General features: G+C 40.7%; 1 protein-coding gene across 1 annotated transcript in view; it reads left to right on the top strand.

Moving 5' to 3' along the window:
* Positions 1–249: 249 nt before the first annotated feature.
* PTPN9 (protein tyrosine phosphatase non-receptor type 9) overlaps positions 250–18,411 on the top strand; it is an 87,600-nt gene continuing 69,438 nt past the window's right edge. The window contains exon 1 of the mRNA XM_028505933.2: positions 250–916. Within this exon, the coding sequence (XP_028361734.1) occupies positions 854–916 (63 nt within the window). The 5' untranslated portion in view covers positions 250–853. The remainder of the gene's footprint in view (positions 917–18,411) is intronic.

Below are 18,411 nucleotides of genomic sequence, written 5' to 3' on the forward strand. Positions count from 1 at the left end.
ACCGCCTTAGGGGAATCGGAGGTTTGCAGAAGTTGCGATGTTCTGGATGAGGTTTCCAAGTGCGAGGCTGCTGTAGCGGGAGAAGTAAAGTTAGCTACGTTGGCAATGAAGTCCGGGATAACGCGGCAGAGCGAGAGCTGGGCGGAGCTGACCCGGCTTTAAGTCTGCCAGCGACGGGGACAGGTGCGGGGGATTTGTCCCTCACTTGCGCCACCGCAGTGACGCGCCCCGCCACAGCTCGTTTCTGAAAGATTGCACTCTTCTCTCCACGGATCTTCGCCTCACAAAAAACGCACACTCCCGCCTTGCTTTTCCTCCTCCCGCCCTTCTTCCTTCTGCTTGAGCGGCTCCTCTCTGTCGCCCCCTCCCGGACTGCGTCCCAGCCCAGCGGACCCAGCTCGCGGCCCGCCCATTAGCGAAGGAGACGCGCAGTTTCTCAATGGAGCCGCGCGGAGCTCGGGCGGCCGCGAGGTCCTGCCGCCTCCCTGTCCCTCGCTGTGGCCTGCTCGGCTTCTGAGGAGCTGCGCTGAGGCGGCCGCGGTGGCCAGACCGGCAGCCGGAGGACCCGTCACGCTCGGGTGGCTGCGGGGCGCCGCCGCCGAGGCCTCTAACGTTCTTCATTTCCTCCTCCTGCCTCTCGAGGACTCTCAGCTCCTGTCTGCTGTTTTCCGGGAGAGGAGTGGGAGTGAGCGAGGGAGCGGAGAAAATACGCAAGGATTTCCGCCCAGAAGACGGCGACACTCGGGAGCCTTTGGGCGAGGAACGGCGGCGCGGGACCAGCATGCGCGGGCCGTCCCGGGACTGCTGAGCGGGCGTCGCGCTCCCCGTGGGTTGTGTCCACCGCGGCTGCGGGATGGAGCCGGCGACCGCGCCCCAGACCGACATGGCGCCGGAGCTGACCCCGGAGGAGGAGCAGGTAAGCGGCCCGACAGTGGGCGTGTCGGACCCCCGGCTATGCGCGCCCCAGCCCGCGGGGGTTGTCCGCGGCGGCCGCGCCCCTGCCATCCTTCCCCCAGGCCTCCCGGGCCCTAAGTTTGCGCAACCCCTTGCCTCGGGCCTTGCCTCCTTAAACAGGTTTTACTTCCTTCCGTGCGAGTTTGTGTTTTTTAGGACAGGAAATACCCCGGTTGGGCGGCAGGGCTCCTGCGGGGACCTCCTGCTCTCTCGAGGATGCACTAGGTCTGCAGACAAGAGCCGCGGGCTCCGCGCAGCCCGGGTAACGTGCGGGCACGTCGTGAAAGGTGCAGGCCTTCCCATACTTCCGAAACCCCGGCCTGGAACGCCCTGTGCCGCAGGCCCGCTGCCCGACTCTGTCTCGTTCCGGTCTCCATCTTTCCGGAGCCTGCGTGCAGCTCCTTTGTCCGTTAACTCTTGGGACCGTCATTTCCCAGAAGGAAGTGGTTTGCGGTATCATTTTGAGGGCTTTGGTACGGGAAAAGCCAGGCCTTCTAACTCCCTCTCGCACATTTTTGCGGAGCAGACAGGGACCACACCTTGGGGTAAGAAGGGACCCCTACCGGCTTCTCTCTGCCTTTCTTGGCACTGCCCATACCCGGCCTCAGAGCCATGAGTTTGATTCCATGTTTTAATAAAAATCTGAAATAAGATGGTAACCCACTTCAAACTCTCCAAACCCTTGTTTCCAAGAACCACACTTGATAGTGCAGTGTCCAGCGTGGAGACAATCTGGTTTTACAAAGTAATATTGGTTAATGGGCTTAAGACCTGATTTTTTAAAAGCCCCTTTCTCCTCATTTGTGGAGATAACACTTTTCATGTTTGGCCTCAAACTGCAGTCTTGCCTTTTGACGCTTTGAGACAAAATCGGCATGGGGGAAAAATGCTGCTGTGTTGTGCAAGCCATGTTAACATTCTGGTAACTGAAATTGAGCGTTAATAAAATGCTAGTCAGGGCCTAATACAAGCAGGTGGCCAAGGAACCCAACCTGCCAAAATTAAAGAAATACTGTAGTACTAAGGTGTGATGTGTTAGGTTGATTTTAAGAAGTGATCTTATTCACTCCTCTTTTGGAGGGTTAGTCAAATTTGAAGTTTCTATGTTTCTGAGACTTAATGACATCAATATTCCACTATGAAAATGGCATTAGGTTGCAAGTATTAGGAAACAAATATTGATAGTATTGATAAAAGTATACATAAAGTGTGTTTAGTAAAAATCTTTTACATCAAATGATCGTGATGGGTATTACAAGAACTGGATGGAATCAAAATCAAGGAGTTACGTGTTTTTTTAAAATAACCATCTGCTTTTCTACAAAATACCAAGTTCTCTACTGACATTTCAAAATGTTGAAACAAACATAAAAGCTGCATATTTTCAAGTACAGTTCCAGTTATTGTAAAGCTTGATGAAATTTCATATTTTACTTTAATATCATGTATGAATATTTTTAACTGTTAAGGTTTCTTTAAAATATTTAAATTAAGTAGCAAATGCATATTAGTCTTATCAAAGTAGTCATCATGGGAAATGACACATTCATTCCATAATGCTAGCCCTTTGCCGAAACCAGTTTTACAACTCATTTGGAGTTGATTTTAAAGCTGTGGCAGAATCTTTGTAGAAGTATCTTCAATGTTGGAAAAATTTTTTATTTTTGAAAGTCAATTTGATTTTTGGAAATAGCAAAAAAATCCTTTGGAACCTGATTTCAAAAGTAAAATAGGGAATCAACTGAGTTAAGGCAAAATTGAAATGCATTTAGGTCCTTTTTGGGGTGTGGGAAATTGCCTTACAGATGCTTCTGGAGCACACCCCTCCTGAGTGGTACCTGTCTTCCATACAGTATTGTGAATCAGAAACCCAGAAGTTCTCTTGAACACTGTTCTCTCTCAGCCCCTGTGTATTATATGGATACATCATCAGATTTTCCTGAATACCTCTTACATTGTTTTTCTTCCACCACCACCTTCATCACCCTACTCCCCAACTGTCATATCCTGACAGAACTTGTTTCCTGCTTGACACATCTGCTTTCCTTAGCTCTTATTCCTGAAGTCAAAGGCAAACTGCAGATCTGATTGCATCTTCCCTTCAGCCTACCTTCCCCCAAAATAAGCATTCATAAAACCCTTCAGTGGCCTTTTCACTGCTCTTGGATCATCGCAACTCTTGAATGTGTTCTGCAAAGCCTCAGCCGTTGAGTGGTCTAGAGCCCTTGCTAATGCTCAAACTTCCTCTTTGCCCCAGACACACAGGCCTTTTGATTCTACCTCTTGCCAGGTGCCACAAGGTCTGTGTAGAGACTGCTTTTGTGTGTCTAGAAATACTTTTCACTGCTAACTCCCTCTTTATCCTTCAGTTCTCAGCTTTCACTTTCTCTGAAAGGCCTTCCTTGACATCACCAGTTAGGTTAGATCTCTGTTATTGGCTCTCAGAGTACCATGTACTGTCCTTTATATCACATATAACAAATTTACACTCTGCTCGATTTCATGACCAGAAGCTCCATAAGGACTAGAATTGTGTCTGCTTTTGTTCCCCGTCATATGAGCATTGCCTAGCATAATGTCTGGCACTTTATGGACATTAAGGAAATACTTGTGGAATGAATGAAAGTAATTCTACATGTGGATTGTACACAGACAGTATCATCTCCTTTTAGAGTGGCTTATAAAAATAAGGACATTGTTCATTTTGATATGTATTGAAGGCCATCATTGTTATTATTTTATAAATATTTTATTTATTTACTTCTAGAGAGAGGGGAAGGGAGTGAGAAAGAGAGGGAGGGAACATCAGTGTGATTAAGTCTTGCTTGCCCTCAACTGGGGACCTGGTTGGCAACCCAGGCATGTGCTCTGACTGGGAATTGAACCAGTGACATCTTGATTCTCAGGCCAGCACAAAATCCACTGAGCCATGCCAGCGAGGGTAAAGGTCATCAGTCATCATTGTTACTTCATAGTCTCATTATTTGTAACTTTGATGTTTCTTGCCTTTACTTTTTCAGGTCTCAATTATAAATCTTACAGTTGAGTTACAGGAAAAATTATGCTTTGCCTTTGAGGAGCTTGCACCAACAACAGCAGAGTAATAGCAGTAACTGTTTCCTGAGCTCCTGCTTTGAGTAAGGCTCTGTGCTGGGCATTTCACATACAGTTGATCCTCATAAGATTGGAGCTATTACCTCATTTTGCAAATGAGAAAACTCAGACCAAGAGAAGAAAATTGCCCAGGTCACATAGCTAGCAATGATGGGGCAATGATTTCCACCCAAGTTTAAGTTATTCTGCCTCCACTGCAAATGTTGCCTCTATTATATACTATATAACTTCTCATGAAGCAATTAGCCAACTTACTTAGATGCCTATATGGATATGTGAAAACTAATTTTGTGGGTTTTAATATTGATACATGTGTTTCGTTCTGATGATGCTTCTTAAAATATGGTTTTAAAAAGTCCGGCAGAGGAAAAAATGTGGAAACCTTTAGTGAGACCTATATATTGCCAGCAGAAACATCATACAGTCTGTACAAGAAATTGTGATGAAATTTTTCTTGAAGAAAATTTTGTTCCTGAAGATAGAGTTGGCAGCTCTCCTTTTTGAGGTGTAGTCAATAAAAATTGTAGTTTTAAAAAATTATTTATTTTTGGTAGTATATATAAAAGGTTTATTTTTAGCCCTGGCTGGCATAGCTCAGTGGATTGAGCGCGGGCTGGGAACCAAAGTGTCCCAGGTTCGATTCCCAGCCAGGGTACATTCCTGGGTTGCAGGCCATAACCCCCAGCAACCGCACATTAATGTCTCTGTCTCTCTCTCTCTCTCTTTCCCTCCCTCCCTCCCTCCCTTCTCTCCCTAAAAATAAATAAATAAAATCTTTAAAAAAAAAGGTTTATTTTTTTCCAGTTATAGTTTATATTATTATATTAGTTTCAGGCATACAACACAATGATTAGACATTTATATAACTTACTAAGTGATCCCTCCCATAAGTCTAGTATCTGCCTGGCCCCATATATAGTTAGTACAATATTATTGACTATATTCTCTACGCTGTACTTTACGTTCCCGTGACTTTTGTTTTTAAATATTTTATTTATTTAGTTTTAGAGACAGGGGAAGGGAAGGAAAAACAGGGAGAGGAACGCCAATGTGTGGTTGCCTCCTGTGCACCCCCCATAGGGGACCTAGCCTGCAACCCAGGCATGTGCCTTAACTGGGAACCGAACCAGCCACCTTTTGGTTCATAGGCCCATGCTCTATCCACTGAGCTACACTAGGCAGGGCAACTTTTTTTTAAGTGAGGCATTATTTTACTTCTTATTCAATTTATTGGGTTGATACTGGTTAACAAAATTATATAAGGTTTCAGGTACACAATTCCACAACAGGTCATCTTCCCCATGATGATTTTGTAACTGTAATTTTGTAGGTCTCTTACTCATCTTGTCAATTCCCCTCTTCTATGGCAAATATCAGTCTTTCTCTGTATCTATGAGTCTATTTCTTTTTTGTTTTTTTTTAAGATTTTTAATTTACTTTTTATTTTTAGAAAGAGGGGAAGGGAGGGAGAAAGAGATGGAAGGAAACATCAATGTGTGGTTGCCTCTCATGAGCCTGCTACTGGGGACCTGGCCAGCAACCCAGTCATGTGCCTTGACCGGGAATCAAACCAGCAGCCTTTTGGTTCCCAGGCCAGCGCTCAGTCCACTCAGCCACACCAGCCAGGGCATGTTTTGTTTTTTATATTCCACATAGAAGTGAAATCGTGGTATTTTTCCTTCCCAGTTTGACTCATTTCACTCAGCATAATGTCCTCTAGGTCCATCCATGTTGTGCAAATAGTAAAATTATATTCTTTTTTATGGCTGAGTAATATTCTACTGTATGCATATGTATCATCTCTTTATCCACTCATCTATAAATGAACACTTAGGTTGCTTCCATATCCTTGCTATTGTAAATAATGCTGCATTGAACATAGGGATGCATGTCTTTTTGAATTAGTGTTTTAGATTTCTTCAGATACTCTGTGGAATTGCTGGGTCATTATATAGTTCTATTTTTAATTTTTTGAGGAACCTTCATACTGTTTTCCACAGTGGCTACATCAATTTACCACCAAGAGTGCAAAATGCAATTTATATATCTTCTTTTTCTTTAGTAAAGGAGAAATAACTAAAACCTAGGCATTTTTGTGTCAAGAATACATCCTTTTTGATGTCTTTTTTTAATTTTTGTAAATATATTTTATTGATTATGCTATTACAGTTGTCCCATTTTTTTCTCCCCTTTATTTCCCTCCAGGCTGCACCCCCCCCACCAGCATTCTCCCCCTTAGTTCATGTCCATGGGTCATACGTATAAGTTCTTTGGCTTCCCCATTTCCCATACTATTCTTAACTTCCCCCTATCTATTTTGTACCTACCATTTATGCTTCTTATTCCCTGTACCTTTTCCCCCATTCTCTCCCCACTGATAACCCTCCATGTGATCTCCATTTCTGTGATTCTGTTCCTGTTCTAGTTGTTTGCTTAGTTTGCTTTTGTTTTTCTTTTTTTTTTTTTTTTTTGGTTCATTTGTTGATAGTTGTGAGTTTGTTGTCATTTTAGTGTTCATATTTTTTATCATCTTTTTCTTAGATAAGTCTCTTTTATATTTCATATAATAATGCATAAAATAAGGGTTTGGTGATGATGAACTCCTTTAACTTGACCTTATCTGAGAAGCACTTTATCTGCCTTTCCATTCTAAATGAAAGCTTTGCTGGATTGAGTAATCTTGGATGTAGGTCCTTGCCTTACATGGCTTCAAATACTTCTTTCCAGCCCATCCTTGCCTGAAAGTGTAGGGAAGTCAGCTGCTAGTCTTATGGGAACTCCTTGTTAGGTAACTGTCTCCTTTTCTCTTGCTGCTTTTAAGATTCTCTCCTTATCTTTCATCTTGGGTAATGTAATTATGATGTGCCTTGGTGTGTGCTTCCTTGGGTCCAACTTCTTTGGGACTCTGAGCTTCCTGGACTTCTTGGAAGTCTATTTCCTTTGCCAGAGTAGGGAAGTTCTCCTTCATTATGATTTCTTCCTTTTTTAAAGGATTTTACTTATTTATTTTTAGACAGAGGGTGAAGGAGAAAGAGAGGGAAAGAAACATCAATGTGTGGTTGCCTCTCATGCTCCTCTCCAGTGGGGACATGGCCTGCAACCCAGACATGTGTCCTGACTAGGAATCGAACCAGCGGCCCTTTGGTTTGCAGGCCAGTGCTCAATCCAATGAGCCACACCAGCCAAGGCTCCTTCATCATGTTTTCAAATAAGTTTCCAATTTCTTGCTCTTCCTTTTCTTCTGGCACCCCTATGATTCAGATGTTAGAACATTGTTTAAAGTTGTTCTGGAGGTTCCTAAGCCTCTCCTCATTTATTTTTATTTTTTTAAGCTCTTATTTATTTTTAGGCAGAGGAGAAAGAGAGGGAAAGAAACATCAGTGTGTGATTGCCTCTCACTCACCCCTCACTGGGGACCGACCCAACCTGACCTGCAACTCAGGCATGTGCCCTGACTAGGAATCAATCCAGCAACCCTTTGGTTTGCAGGCCGGTGCTCAATCTATCGAGTTACACCACCCAGGGCTGAATTCTTGTTTCTTCATTCTGTTGAAGAAACATCGGTTGAATAAACATTGGTTGGATGTTTATTTCTTCCTTATGCTCCAAATTGTTGATTTGAGTCCTTGTTTCCTTCCCTTTACTGTTGGTTTTTTATATATTTTACTTTATTTCACTTTGCTTAGCCTTCACTTTTTCCTCTGTTTTGTACCATACGCAACCATTTCTGTCACCATCCTGATTATCAGTGTTTTGAACTCTGCATCTGATAGGTTGACTATATTTTCATCACTTAGTTTCTATTTTTTAAGCTTTGATCTGTTCTTTCACTTGGGCCATATTTCTTTGTCTTGGCGCACCTGTTATGTTGTAAGGGGTAGAGCCTTATATATTCACCAGGGCGGGGTAACCTAGGTCACTTGTTGTGGCGTTGTATGTTGGGGAGGGGTCAGAGAGGGAACAATGCCACTTGCTCAGCTCTCAGCTGGCTTTAATCACTTCCCCAGCTACCCACAAGCAAATTAGGCCCTTCTGGTTCTCATTCCTGGGTGGGTACATTCTAGGACCCTGTGGGTCTCTCCAGTGAACTCTCCTATGAGATTGGGAGTTTCTCCCGCTGCCGCAGCGCCCACATGTTTTTACAGCCAGAGGTTTTGAGGCTTTCTTTCCCTGCACTGAAACCCTGGGTTTTGGAGTCTCTCTGGCTCCCCAGTTGTTCCTCCCAGTTTATCCAGACACAAATGTGGGGCCACCCAGTTGCTACCTTGCCACATGTATCCTCTGCCCTGGCTGCCTGTCTCTGCCACTCCTACCAGCCTAAACTTGGCAGTGTGATGGGTAATTTTTATATATCAGTACTAATCTTTATTCTGTGTTATTATCTTAACTTTACTTTTCCAAAGCATGTACTCACATTTGTAACTTGACCTGAAATTTTATTGAATTTGCTAAATTATGATTAACTTGACCACTAAGGATAGCTAAAAGTATTTTATGTCATATGCCTGTGTTCTTATGTTCTATGTTTGTGTAACCTACAGAAAGTTAAATGAGGTTCCTTAGGTTACATGTATTTGGGCATAAGTTGTGAGTAGAACTCTCTCTTTTTAATAAACCATAGAACAAAAACCCTCAACTAGGATTCTGAGGATATTTGAATTCAGCAGTTATAGCCTTTTAGGATCTTTTGGTTTGGCATGGATTTCCCAAGTAGTGATTAATAGAATAAACTTTCTAAAGTACTTCGGCTTTTATTCATATTATCATTTTAGGCAAAAGATGGTTTTAATAACTCATAGTGCTTCTCTTACATTAAAAAAATTCATGAGTTCTTTAAAGTTGCTGTAACAAATAACCTAACATTTATTTTCAGAGCATCTAAAGAAAATTCCTATTTTAGAGTTTATATCGTTTGGAGCTTATAGCATTGTGGAAGGCTTAACAAACAAATACATGTAGAGCATGTGTCCTGATGCTTCCATAGTAAACCCTTAGTGAAGTCAGCCACTTTCGCAATGCTGTCTTCGAACAGTGAAAGATTTTAGAGCTAAGTTAGCTTAAAACAATTCCAAGGGGGAAAAATATTCATATTTCCCTGGGGACTGTCATTTAGCATGGATTTTTATGAATACCAGAAACTAGTTATCTTGCAACTTTATAGTGTAGTTTTCAAAAATCTATCCTAATTCTGTGCTCTGGTTTGTGATCTTAGAATCTTCTAAAGCTAAAAATTTAACTATCTTGCAGTAGAGTTAAGAGATTTTTGGAATTTTTTCCAAGGCCGGGGGTTTTGTCCTGGTTCTTGTGGCCAAGAACTTCTCTTTTCCCACAGCCTCGCATGTCCTGTGCTAAATGTCAGCTGTCTTTCCGGAAGTAGCCATATGTCAAGAACGACATGATTTATAATGTTAAGTTGAAGTCTTCCAGAGAGGCAAAGGGGAGAGGAGGGAAGGATGAAGAATTCTCATTATTTTCGTTATTACCAGTTACTAATGATACTGTAATTAGCAATGAGGTAAAAATCTCATTTGGATGTAAGAATTTTACTCTTAAAATATCTGAGCATATCAAGGGTCTTGGACTTTAGTTTTGCAAATGGTAGAGAACCTGGAGGTTTTTCTCTCAGAAACCTGAACTTAAATACTTATTAATGAATTGAAAAGTAAGACAGACCCTGCTTTAGAACAGAGCTGAACTGTTTTTACAGAGGTAACAGTGAAAACTCATTGTAGGCTAGTATTTTTGAGTCTTTCCTTTGCTGACTTGTATACTTTTATTGTATTGGAAAAAAACAGTAATGTTGGGATACTTCAAGTTCGTTTTCTAAATATTAAGTCCTATTTTTATAGCAGAATGGCTGGTTTGCTGCAGTGTCAAAATTAGACATCACACCCCCTAATTCTGATTATTTGTTCAGATATGAAAACCCTCCAGTGTAGTTTCAGCCACTTCATACCTGTTCTGTCATCTGCCTTGAAGTCTCAGACAACTGGGGGTACTTTCTTTTTCCAAACCAATCAATATCACATTCCCCCTTTACACACCTCCAACTCAAGAGCTCCTTGGTTGTTCTTTCTGGCTCTGGAATAGTCTCCTCCTGCAGTAGGGGCAAATGTTCCTAGAACGGGTAGTTTAGCTTGTACTCGTCAGTGCTGGAGGGCCTGTGCCTACTAGAATGAGCATTTTAATATTTAATTTTGAAAGACACTTGAGAACCTAACTGAGATGGCGTGGGGATGGTAACAGTTATAATAGTTCTTACATTTAAAGAATAGTATATATTTTAATTTGTTTATTTTTAGAGAGAGGGGAAGGGAGGGAGAAAGAGAGGGAAAGAAACATTGATGTGTGAGAAAAGCATTGATTGGTTGCTTCTCTCACACTCCCCAACCAGGGATCAAATCCACAATCCAGGCATGTGCCCTGACTGGAATCAAACTGGTGACCTTTTGGCTTAGCAGGATGACATCCAACCAACTGAGCTACACCAATCAGGGCTCAGTTCCCACATTTTAGTTAAAGATGGGTCTTTAGTCAACACATTTAGTATTCAAATAGGTGCCCTCAGATACCGGTTTCAGTGATTGGCTTCACATACTGAAAAACTCTAGTCTAAAACTTAATTATTTTGCAGCATAACCATCACAGAGGACAAAGGAAGTCATTTGCACAGCCTTTGCGAGGGTTTTCAGAAATGGAGCAGTTTATATGACAGCAGAACACTACTGTGCCCTGCCATGGAGTGGTAAAAATGGGAAGTGTCACTTTTGGTTTTCCCTCCAAATGAGTGTTGCTGCTATGAAGTGTCTTTGTTCTTCCAGTGAGTGAGGTGATTATTACTATTTTAAAAATTTTTGTAAAGATTTTATTTATTTATTTTTAGACAGAGGAGAAGGGATGGAGAGAAACATCAATGTGTGGTTGCCTCTCATGGTCCCCAACTGGGGACCTGGCCCAAAACCCAGGCATGTGCCCTGACTGGGAACCGGCAGCTCTTTGGTTCGCAGGCCAGCACTCAGTCCACTGAGTTATACCAGCCAGGGCCTTGAGGTGGTTATTATGTATTTATCTCTTTTCCTTTTCAGGTTAATGTGGACTGAAAGTTAAGGTTTTACAGATCATAAACAGAAAGACAATTTGTTTATTCACTCAGCAATCATTTATTGTCTATTGCTGTCTGCCAGGTTCTTCTTAAGCATGGATAGGGGGTTCTGTCCTTGAGGAATTCCCTTCTAGTTCTGTCTAAACAGTTCTTGAATTGTAGGGTACCCAGCAAGGAGGAGAACTTTTTATGCATATGTACGGTGAAGACAGGAACTTGATCTTCTCTGCATCTTTAGTGTACATTGTGAAGCTTCAAAATATGTTTGCTAAAGAATAAATGAAACTGTATTGAAATTATTTATTTCTTACACAACCCATGAAGTGTGTATTGCTTTGTTTAGGATGGTTGGTTATCTTTATGATACAGGTATGATGTTCAGAGGCTTTCAGTAATTTACCAAGGAATGCAGCAGTGGGACTCAAAATCTTCTGATTAAATGCAGCATTCTCTCTAGTAAGCTTCATCTATCTTAACCATGGGTTTCTGGATATGACATACCTATATACATATACAGTTCTTGAATGTTTTGGTTCTTGAATAGTTAGTTCTGTTCCCCACCAAGTTGTTAATGGAAAAAATGACTTGGTTGTCTAACAAAACTTCAGGTCTCTTCTCTACCTGACACTTTCATGCCGATACCTGTATGACCAGTCACATGTCTCTCAGGTGACAAAGGAGATTCAGTTTTTAAACAAATTGTTTCTCAAACATTTTTCCAAAACAAATTAAATTCGAGAACTAAGGTTCTACTATAAACCAGAAATAGCTCTCTCTTGGCATTTGTGAATTGAACATTCCTGGTTTTAGCCATTCACAAGTTTCTCTACAGTGATGTGGCTCCATTGTTCCTAGTGGCTTGTTGTATATTTATTTATGAAAGAAATTATATGCTTTTATAATGGGGTTAGTGAACTTGAGTGTTCGTATAGCTCTTTGGCTGTACCTCTCAAATGTCATAGGCCTGCTCTTTGTCTTTATAAAACCAGTCTTTAGTTTTCTGTTGGTGGAGTGTAATTTTTTTAATATTATTATCAGCATAATGGGAAGTATATATAACTAGGATGAAGCTATAGCTTTTTTTAAGATTTTATTTATTTTATTTTTAGAGAGGAAAGGGAGGGGGAAAGAGAGAGAGAGAGAAACATCAATGTGCGGTTGCTGGGGGCGGTGTCCTGCAACCCAGGCATGTGCCCTGACTGGGAATCAAACCTGCAATGCTTTGGTTCGCGGCCCGCACTCAATCCACTGAGCTACACCAGCCAGGGCTGGTATAGCTTTTTTAATTGTTTGGGTTTTTTTAACGATACCTTCACTTTGCCCATGTTTTTGTCTGTACTTGAACTATTACTAGATTTTATTTCTCAACTCTTGCCATGTATGAAAGTTGAAGAAGAAAACATTTACAAAAACAAGGTGTTTTTCTCCTGTTTATCTACTTCCACATTTTTCTTTCTTATATTCATAAAGGAAGAAAAAGAGTTACTGACTGAGAGGCCTGATACCTTCTTTAATACATGATGTAATACATGAGCACAAGAAAACAGTTTTATTTGGGAATAGCTGTTTGTCTTACTGAGGCTTTAGCTCTTCCATAGCTGGAAAACCCAAGTGAAGTGAAAAAGGTATTTCTGGTGAGGGAAGAGACCTGAAAGTAATATAGCTAGCAATGCTTAAATATATAGGCTTTTCTAATATACTTTTGTTTTCAAAAATCCTTCTATAAAAGTTTTAGGAAAACCATTTGACGTTTATTTTTTAAGATTTTATTTATTTATTTTCAGAGAGAGGGTAAGGGAGGAAGAAAGAGGGGGAGAGAAACATGGCTGTGTGAAAGATACATTGATTGGTTACGTCTCACACCCCCGCAGGCCAGCACTTGATCAACTGAGCCACACTAGCTAGGGCCCATTTGGCATTTCTTAAACTGAATGCCTGTGCACTATTTTGTCTATAGGTAAAACTCAGCATTATTTGGAATTAAATTATAAGAGATGTTTTTATTTTTAATTATTTTAAAGATTTTATTTATTTTTAGACAGAGGGGAAGGGATGGAGAGAATCATCAATGAGTGCTTGCCTCTCACAGGCCCCCCACTGGGGACCTGGCCCACAATGCAGGCATGTGCCCTGACTGGGAATTGAACTGGCAACCTTTTGGTTCACAGGCCAGAGCTCAATATACTGAGCCACATTAGCCAGGGCAAGAGATTTTTTTTTTTAATTGAAAACAATTCTTCTTTTTTTTTTTTTCAGCTACCCAAACAGTCATTTTCTTCCTTCCTCCCTTCCTCCCTTTCTTTCTCAAGATTTCATTTATTTCTTTTCAGAGAAAGGGGAAGGGAGGGAAAATGAGGGAGAGAGAAACATTGATGGAAGACAGAGATATCAGTTCGTTGCCTCTCGCTCATGCCCTGACTGGGGACTGAACCCACAACCCAGACGTGTCCCCTGACCAGGAACTGAACCGGTGATCTATTGCTTTTCTGAATGATGCCCAACCAACTGAGCCACATTGGTCAGGGCAAGAGTCCTTTTCTTCCTTAATTGATACCAAGCTACGGAAATGCTAGCTTTGAAGATGATTTTCTGAGAAAATTAGACACAACTGGGAATATGTTTTAAATGAAACTGCTAGGACCACTTGAACTTGTAAACTAGTCAGAGCCTCTGATTATTGTCATGATGCCCTTATAGTGCTACAAGTATTGGTAAAAAGCCCATATCAAAACTTGTGATGATAATAGCGGCTAAGCACTACCTACCAAGATGACTAATTAAAAAAAGAAAAGAAAAACATCAGCCTTGCTGATGGCTGTGGGAATGTAAAATAGTACAGTCACTGTGGAAAACAGTTTGTCAGTTTCTCAAAAGATTAAACATAGAATTTCCATATGACCCAGCAATTGCACTCCTAGATGTAAATCCAAAAGAACTGAAGGCAGGTGCTGGAATGGATACTTGTAGGTCCATGTCATAGCAACATTATTCACAGTAGCTGAAAGATAGAAGCAGCCCAAGTGTCCATGGACAGATGAATAGATAAACAAAATGTGGTGTATATTATTCAGACTTAAAAAGGAATGAAATTTTGCCCTAGCTTAGTGGATTGAGCACAGGCCTGTGGACCAAAAGGTTTCTGGTTCAATTCCCAGTCAGGGCATATATGCCTGGGTTGAGGGCCAGGTCCCCAGTTGGGGGTGTGTGAGAAGCAACTGATCAATGTTTGTCTCACACATCAATGTTTTTCTCCCTCTCTTCCCCACTCCCTTAAAAAATAAGTAAAATATTTTTTAAAGATTTAAATTTTTTTAAAGATTTTACTTATTTTTAGAGAGGGAAGGGAGGGGGGGAGAGAGAGAGAGGGAGGGAGGGAGGAAGGGAGAGAGAGCGAGAAAGAAACATCAATGTGTGGTTGCTGGGGGTTATGACCTGCAACCCAGGAATGTACCCTGGCTGGGAATCGAATCTGGGACACTTTGGTTCCCAGCCCGCGCTCAATCCACTGAGCTACACCAGCCAGGGCTAAGATTTAAATTTTAATATATGCTACAATATGGATGGTTCTTGAAAACATTATGCTTACTGAAATAAGCCAGACACAGAATGACAAGTATATGATTCCACTATACTAGAATAGGCAAATTCACAGAGACAGAAAGTAGAATATTAGGAGCTGTGGGAACATTTGGGAAGGAGGAGTTACTGTTTAATGGGTACAGTTTCTACTGGGAGTGACGAAAAATTTTGGAGTATAGATAGCGGTGATGGATACCCAACATTGTGATTGTATTTAATACCACTGAATTGTATACTTACAAAATTTTTAAATGATAAATATTATATATATTTTACTACAGTAAAAGTAATAATGGCTAAATATTATTCTAAGCATGTTACAGGTTTTAATTCATTTAGTGAATAACGCAGCTGGTGAGGAAGGGAAAAGAGAATAGGCGTTATTTCCACTTATAGTTTGATAATGTAATTTTACTGATTTTTAAGTGTATTTTCTTAATTATGCTATTACAGTTTTTCCAATTTTTTTCCCTTTATCCCCCCTACCTTGCACCCCACAACCCTCCAGCATTCCCCCTCCTTTAGTTCATGTCCATGGGTTGTACATATAAGTTCTTTGAATTCTCTGTGTCCCATACCATTTTTGACCTCTCCCTATTTTATACCTACCAATTATGCTTCTTCTTCCCTGTACCTTTCTCTCCATTCCTTCCCTCTCACTCCCCACTGAAAACCTTCCATGTGTTGTTCATTTCCCTGATTCTGTTCCTATTCTAGTTGTTTGCTTAGTTCGATTTTTGGAGGGTTTTTTAGGTTCAGTTGTTGATAGTTGTGAGTTTCTTGTCATTGTACTGTTTGTATTTTTTATCATCTTCTTTTTCTTAGATAAGTCTTTTTAACATTTCACATAATCAGGGGTTGGTGATGGTAAACTCTTTAATTTGACCTTCTCTGGGAAGCACTTTATTTGCCCTTCCATTCTAAATGAAAGCTTTGCTGGATAGAGTAATCTTGGATGTAGATCCTTGCCTTTCGTGACTTCAAATACTTCTTTCCAGCCCTCTTTTTGCCTGCAAGGTTTCTTTGGAGAAATCAGCTGATAGCCTTCTGGGAACTCTTTTGTAGGTAACTGTATCCTTTTCTCTTGCTGCTTTTAAGATTCTCTCCTTATCTTAAATCTTGGGTAACTTAATGATGATGTGCCTTGGTGTGTTCCTCTTTGGGTCCAACTTCTTTGGGACTCTCTGAGCTTCCTGGACTTCTTGGAAGTCTGTTTCCTTTGGCAGATTGGGGAAGATGTTCTCCATTATTTTTTTCAAATAAGTTTTCAATTTCTTGCTCATGTTCTTCTCCTTCTGGCACCCCTGTAATTTGGATATTGGAATGTTTAAAGTTGTGTCAGAGGCTCCAAAGCTTCTCTTCATCTTTTTGAATTCTTGTTTCTTTATTCTGTTCCAGTTGGATGTTTATTTCTTCCTTTTGTTGCAAGTCATTGATTTGAGTCCCGGTTTCCTTCCTGTCACTGTTAGTTCTCTGAATATTTTGCTTTATTTCACTTTGGGTATCTTTCATTTGTTCTTTTATTTTTCGACCAAGTTCAGTCAGTTCTGTGAGCATTTTGATTACCAGGGCTTTTAACTCTCCATCAGATAGGTTGACTGTCTCCTTATCATTTAGCTGTCTTTTTGAAGTTTTGCTCTGTTCTTTCATTTGGGCCCTATTTCTTTGTCACAGTGCACCTCAAGTTATAAGGGTGTGGGGCCTTGGGTATTCTTTGTCTCAGTGCACCTGTCAAGTTATAAGGGTGCAGGGCAGGACAACCCTCTTTGCTGCACTGTGGTGCAGTCTGTGGGGGAGGGGCCAGAGAGGGAACAATGCAACTCACCTGCTCAGTTCTAGCCCACTTTCCAGCAAACTCTTCTGTGAGGCTGGAAGTTTCATGCACCATGGCAACCACCGTAGTCCACAGTCAACCCTGAGTCTCAGTTTCGCCCTCAGCCAGCCCTGTCCACCACCTCTCTATGGTTTTTCTGAGCTGGACCCACCCTCACAGCCTCACGGCTGTTTCCTACTGATCTGGTTGTTCTGGTTGATTTTTTCTTTGATTCCTTGGTTGTCGGAGTTCCATGTAGTTTGATTTCCTGCCACTTCTGATTGTTTACTGATTTTAGATTTGTTGTTATCCTCCTTTTGGTTTGCGAGGAAGCTAAGGGTTTCTACCTATGCTTCCATCTTAGCCGGTACTCCATAATTAGGGTTATTATGTGAGAACATTTTTGCTTATCTGTGGTGGAGGATATCACAAAAATTATGCACAGACCTTTTGCTCATCAGTTTTTGTTAATGTTTGTATATTTAAAGTGTGGCCCAAGACAACTCTTCTTCCAGTGTGGCCCAGAGATGCCAAAAATGTGGACACCCCTGTTTTGTTTTGTTTTTAAGATTTTATTTATTTATTTTTAGAGAGAGGGAAAGGGAGAGGAAGAGAGACAGAAAAACATCAATGTGTGGTTGCCTCTCGTGTGCCCCCCCCACCAGAGACCTGGCTCTCAACCCAGGCATGTTCCCCAGCTGGGAATATAATCCACGGTCCTTTGACTAGCAGGCCAGTGCTCAGTCCACTGAGCTACACCAGCCGGGGCTGGACACCCCTGTTCTAAATAAGAACATTTTTGAGTACTCACTGTGTAGGGTTCTATGCTGGATGTTTTAAGAATTTGATTGCAGTTCCCAAAATACTGTTATCTAGATAGCTCAGTGTAAGTCCTGTTAATGATTTATCTTTCATGAAAAAATTACACTTAATGTGTCCTCTCTGAAAAGACTTGCTATTTAGTATATTGACTGGTAGAGAAGACCTTAATGAGGGAACCATTGAAAGGTAGAAACTCTTTCTCATTTGAATATGTGCACTTAGGAATTGTATGTCATGTTTTACATAATAGGAAGCGTGAAATATAGAATTTCTTATAGCTAAGGCCTGTACTAGGAATTAGGAAAAAAATTAGAGACATTAAAATATCCTATAGTTTATCTGACTTTTTGAAGGCAAGCATTAGAAAGTAAAACAGATTTTTAAAAGAGGTGGTTCTGTGGAAATAGAGCAGGTAAATAGGGACAATGAAGAAAAGGGGGTAGGACCGACTTGAATATACTGTAAATACTTTGAAAAAAATAAAGTAAAGCAGGTCTGATTGCACACACCACCTCTACTATCTTCCTGTATGTATTTTCACCTGTAAAAATGATCCAGGAATTGACCCCAGCTGAGGTACACTTGGAATGCAAATGATAAATCATTGAAATGTTAAGTTTTTTATTTGGTTAGTTGATCTATGGATCTGTGATTTTTTTAATTAAAAAATTTTTTTTCTTTTTTAAAAATAAATGATAAAGTTCATTATTGCCTTTAAAATGAGAACCATTTATAGTTAGAAATGGCTGCTTAGATTTGGTTTTCACTTCCAACTTTTTGGGGGTTTGGAGGAGTTTAGAAATTTTGAGGGCTGCCCGTTGGAGGGACTCCCACCCTCCACCATTTTTAGAAAGTTTTTAGTGGTAGTAATAATTATAGTATAACTTAAGTAATATTTATAGTGACTTAAGTAAGCAAATAGAACTATTTTGGATTTAATTTGAAATTCATGTATATTTTTCATTTTCTTTTTTTCTAGAAGAAAAGTGTTAGAAAATGTGCAAGCAAAAGAATAAAAGGTTTTTGG

Source organism: Phyllostomus discolor, chromosome 1 (genome assembly GCF_004126475.2).
Source record: "Phyllostomus discolor isolate MPI-MPIP mPhyDis1 chromosome 1, mPhyDis1.pri.v3, whole genome shotgun sequence".
NCBI classification, from domain to species: domain Eukaryota; kingdom Metazoa; phylum Chordata; class Mammalia; order Chiroptera; family Phyllostomidae; genus Phyllostomus; species Phyllostomus discolor.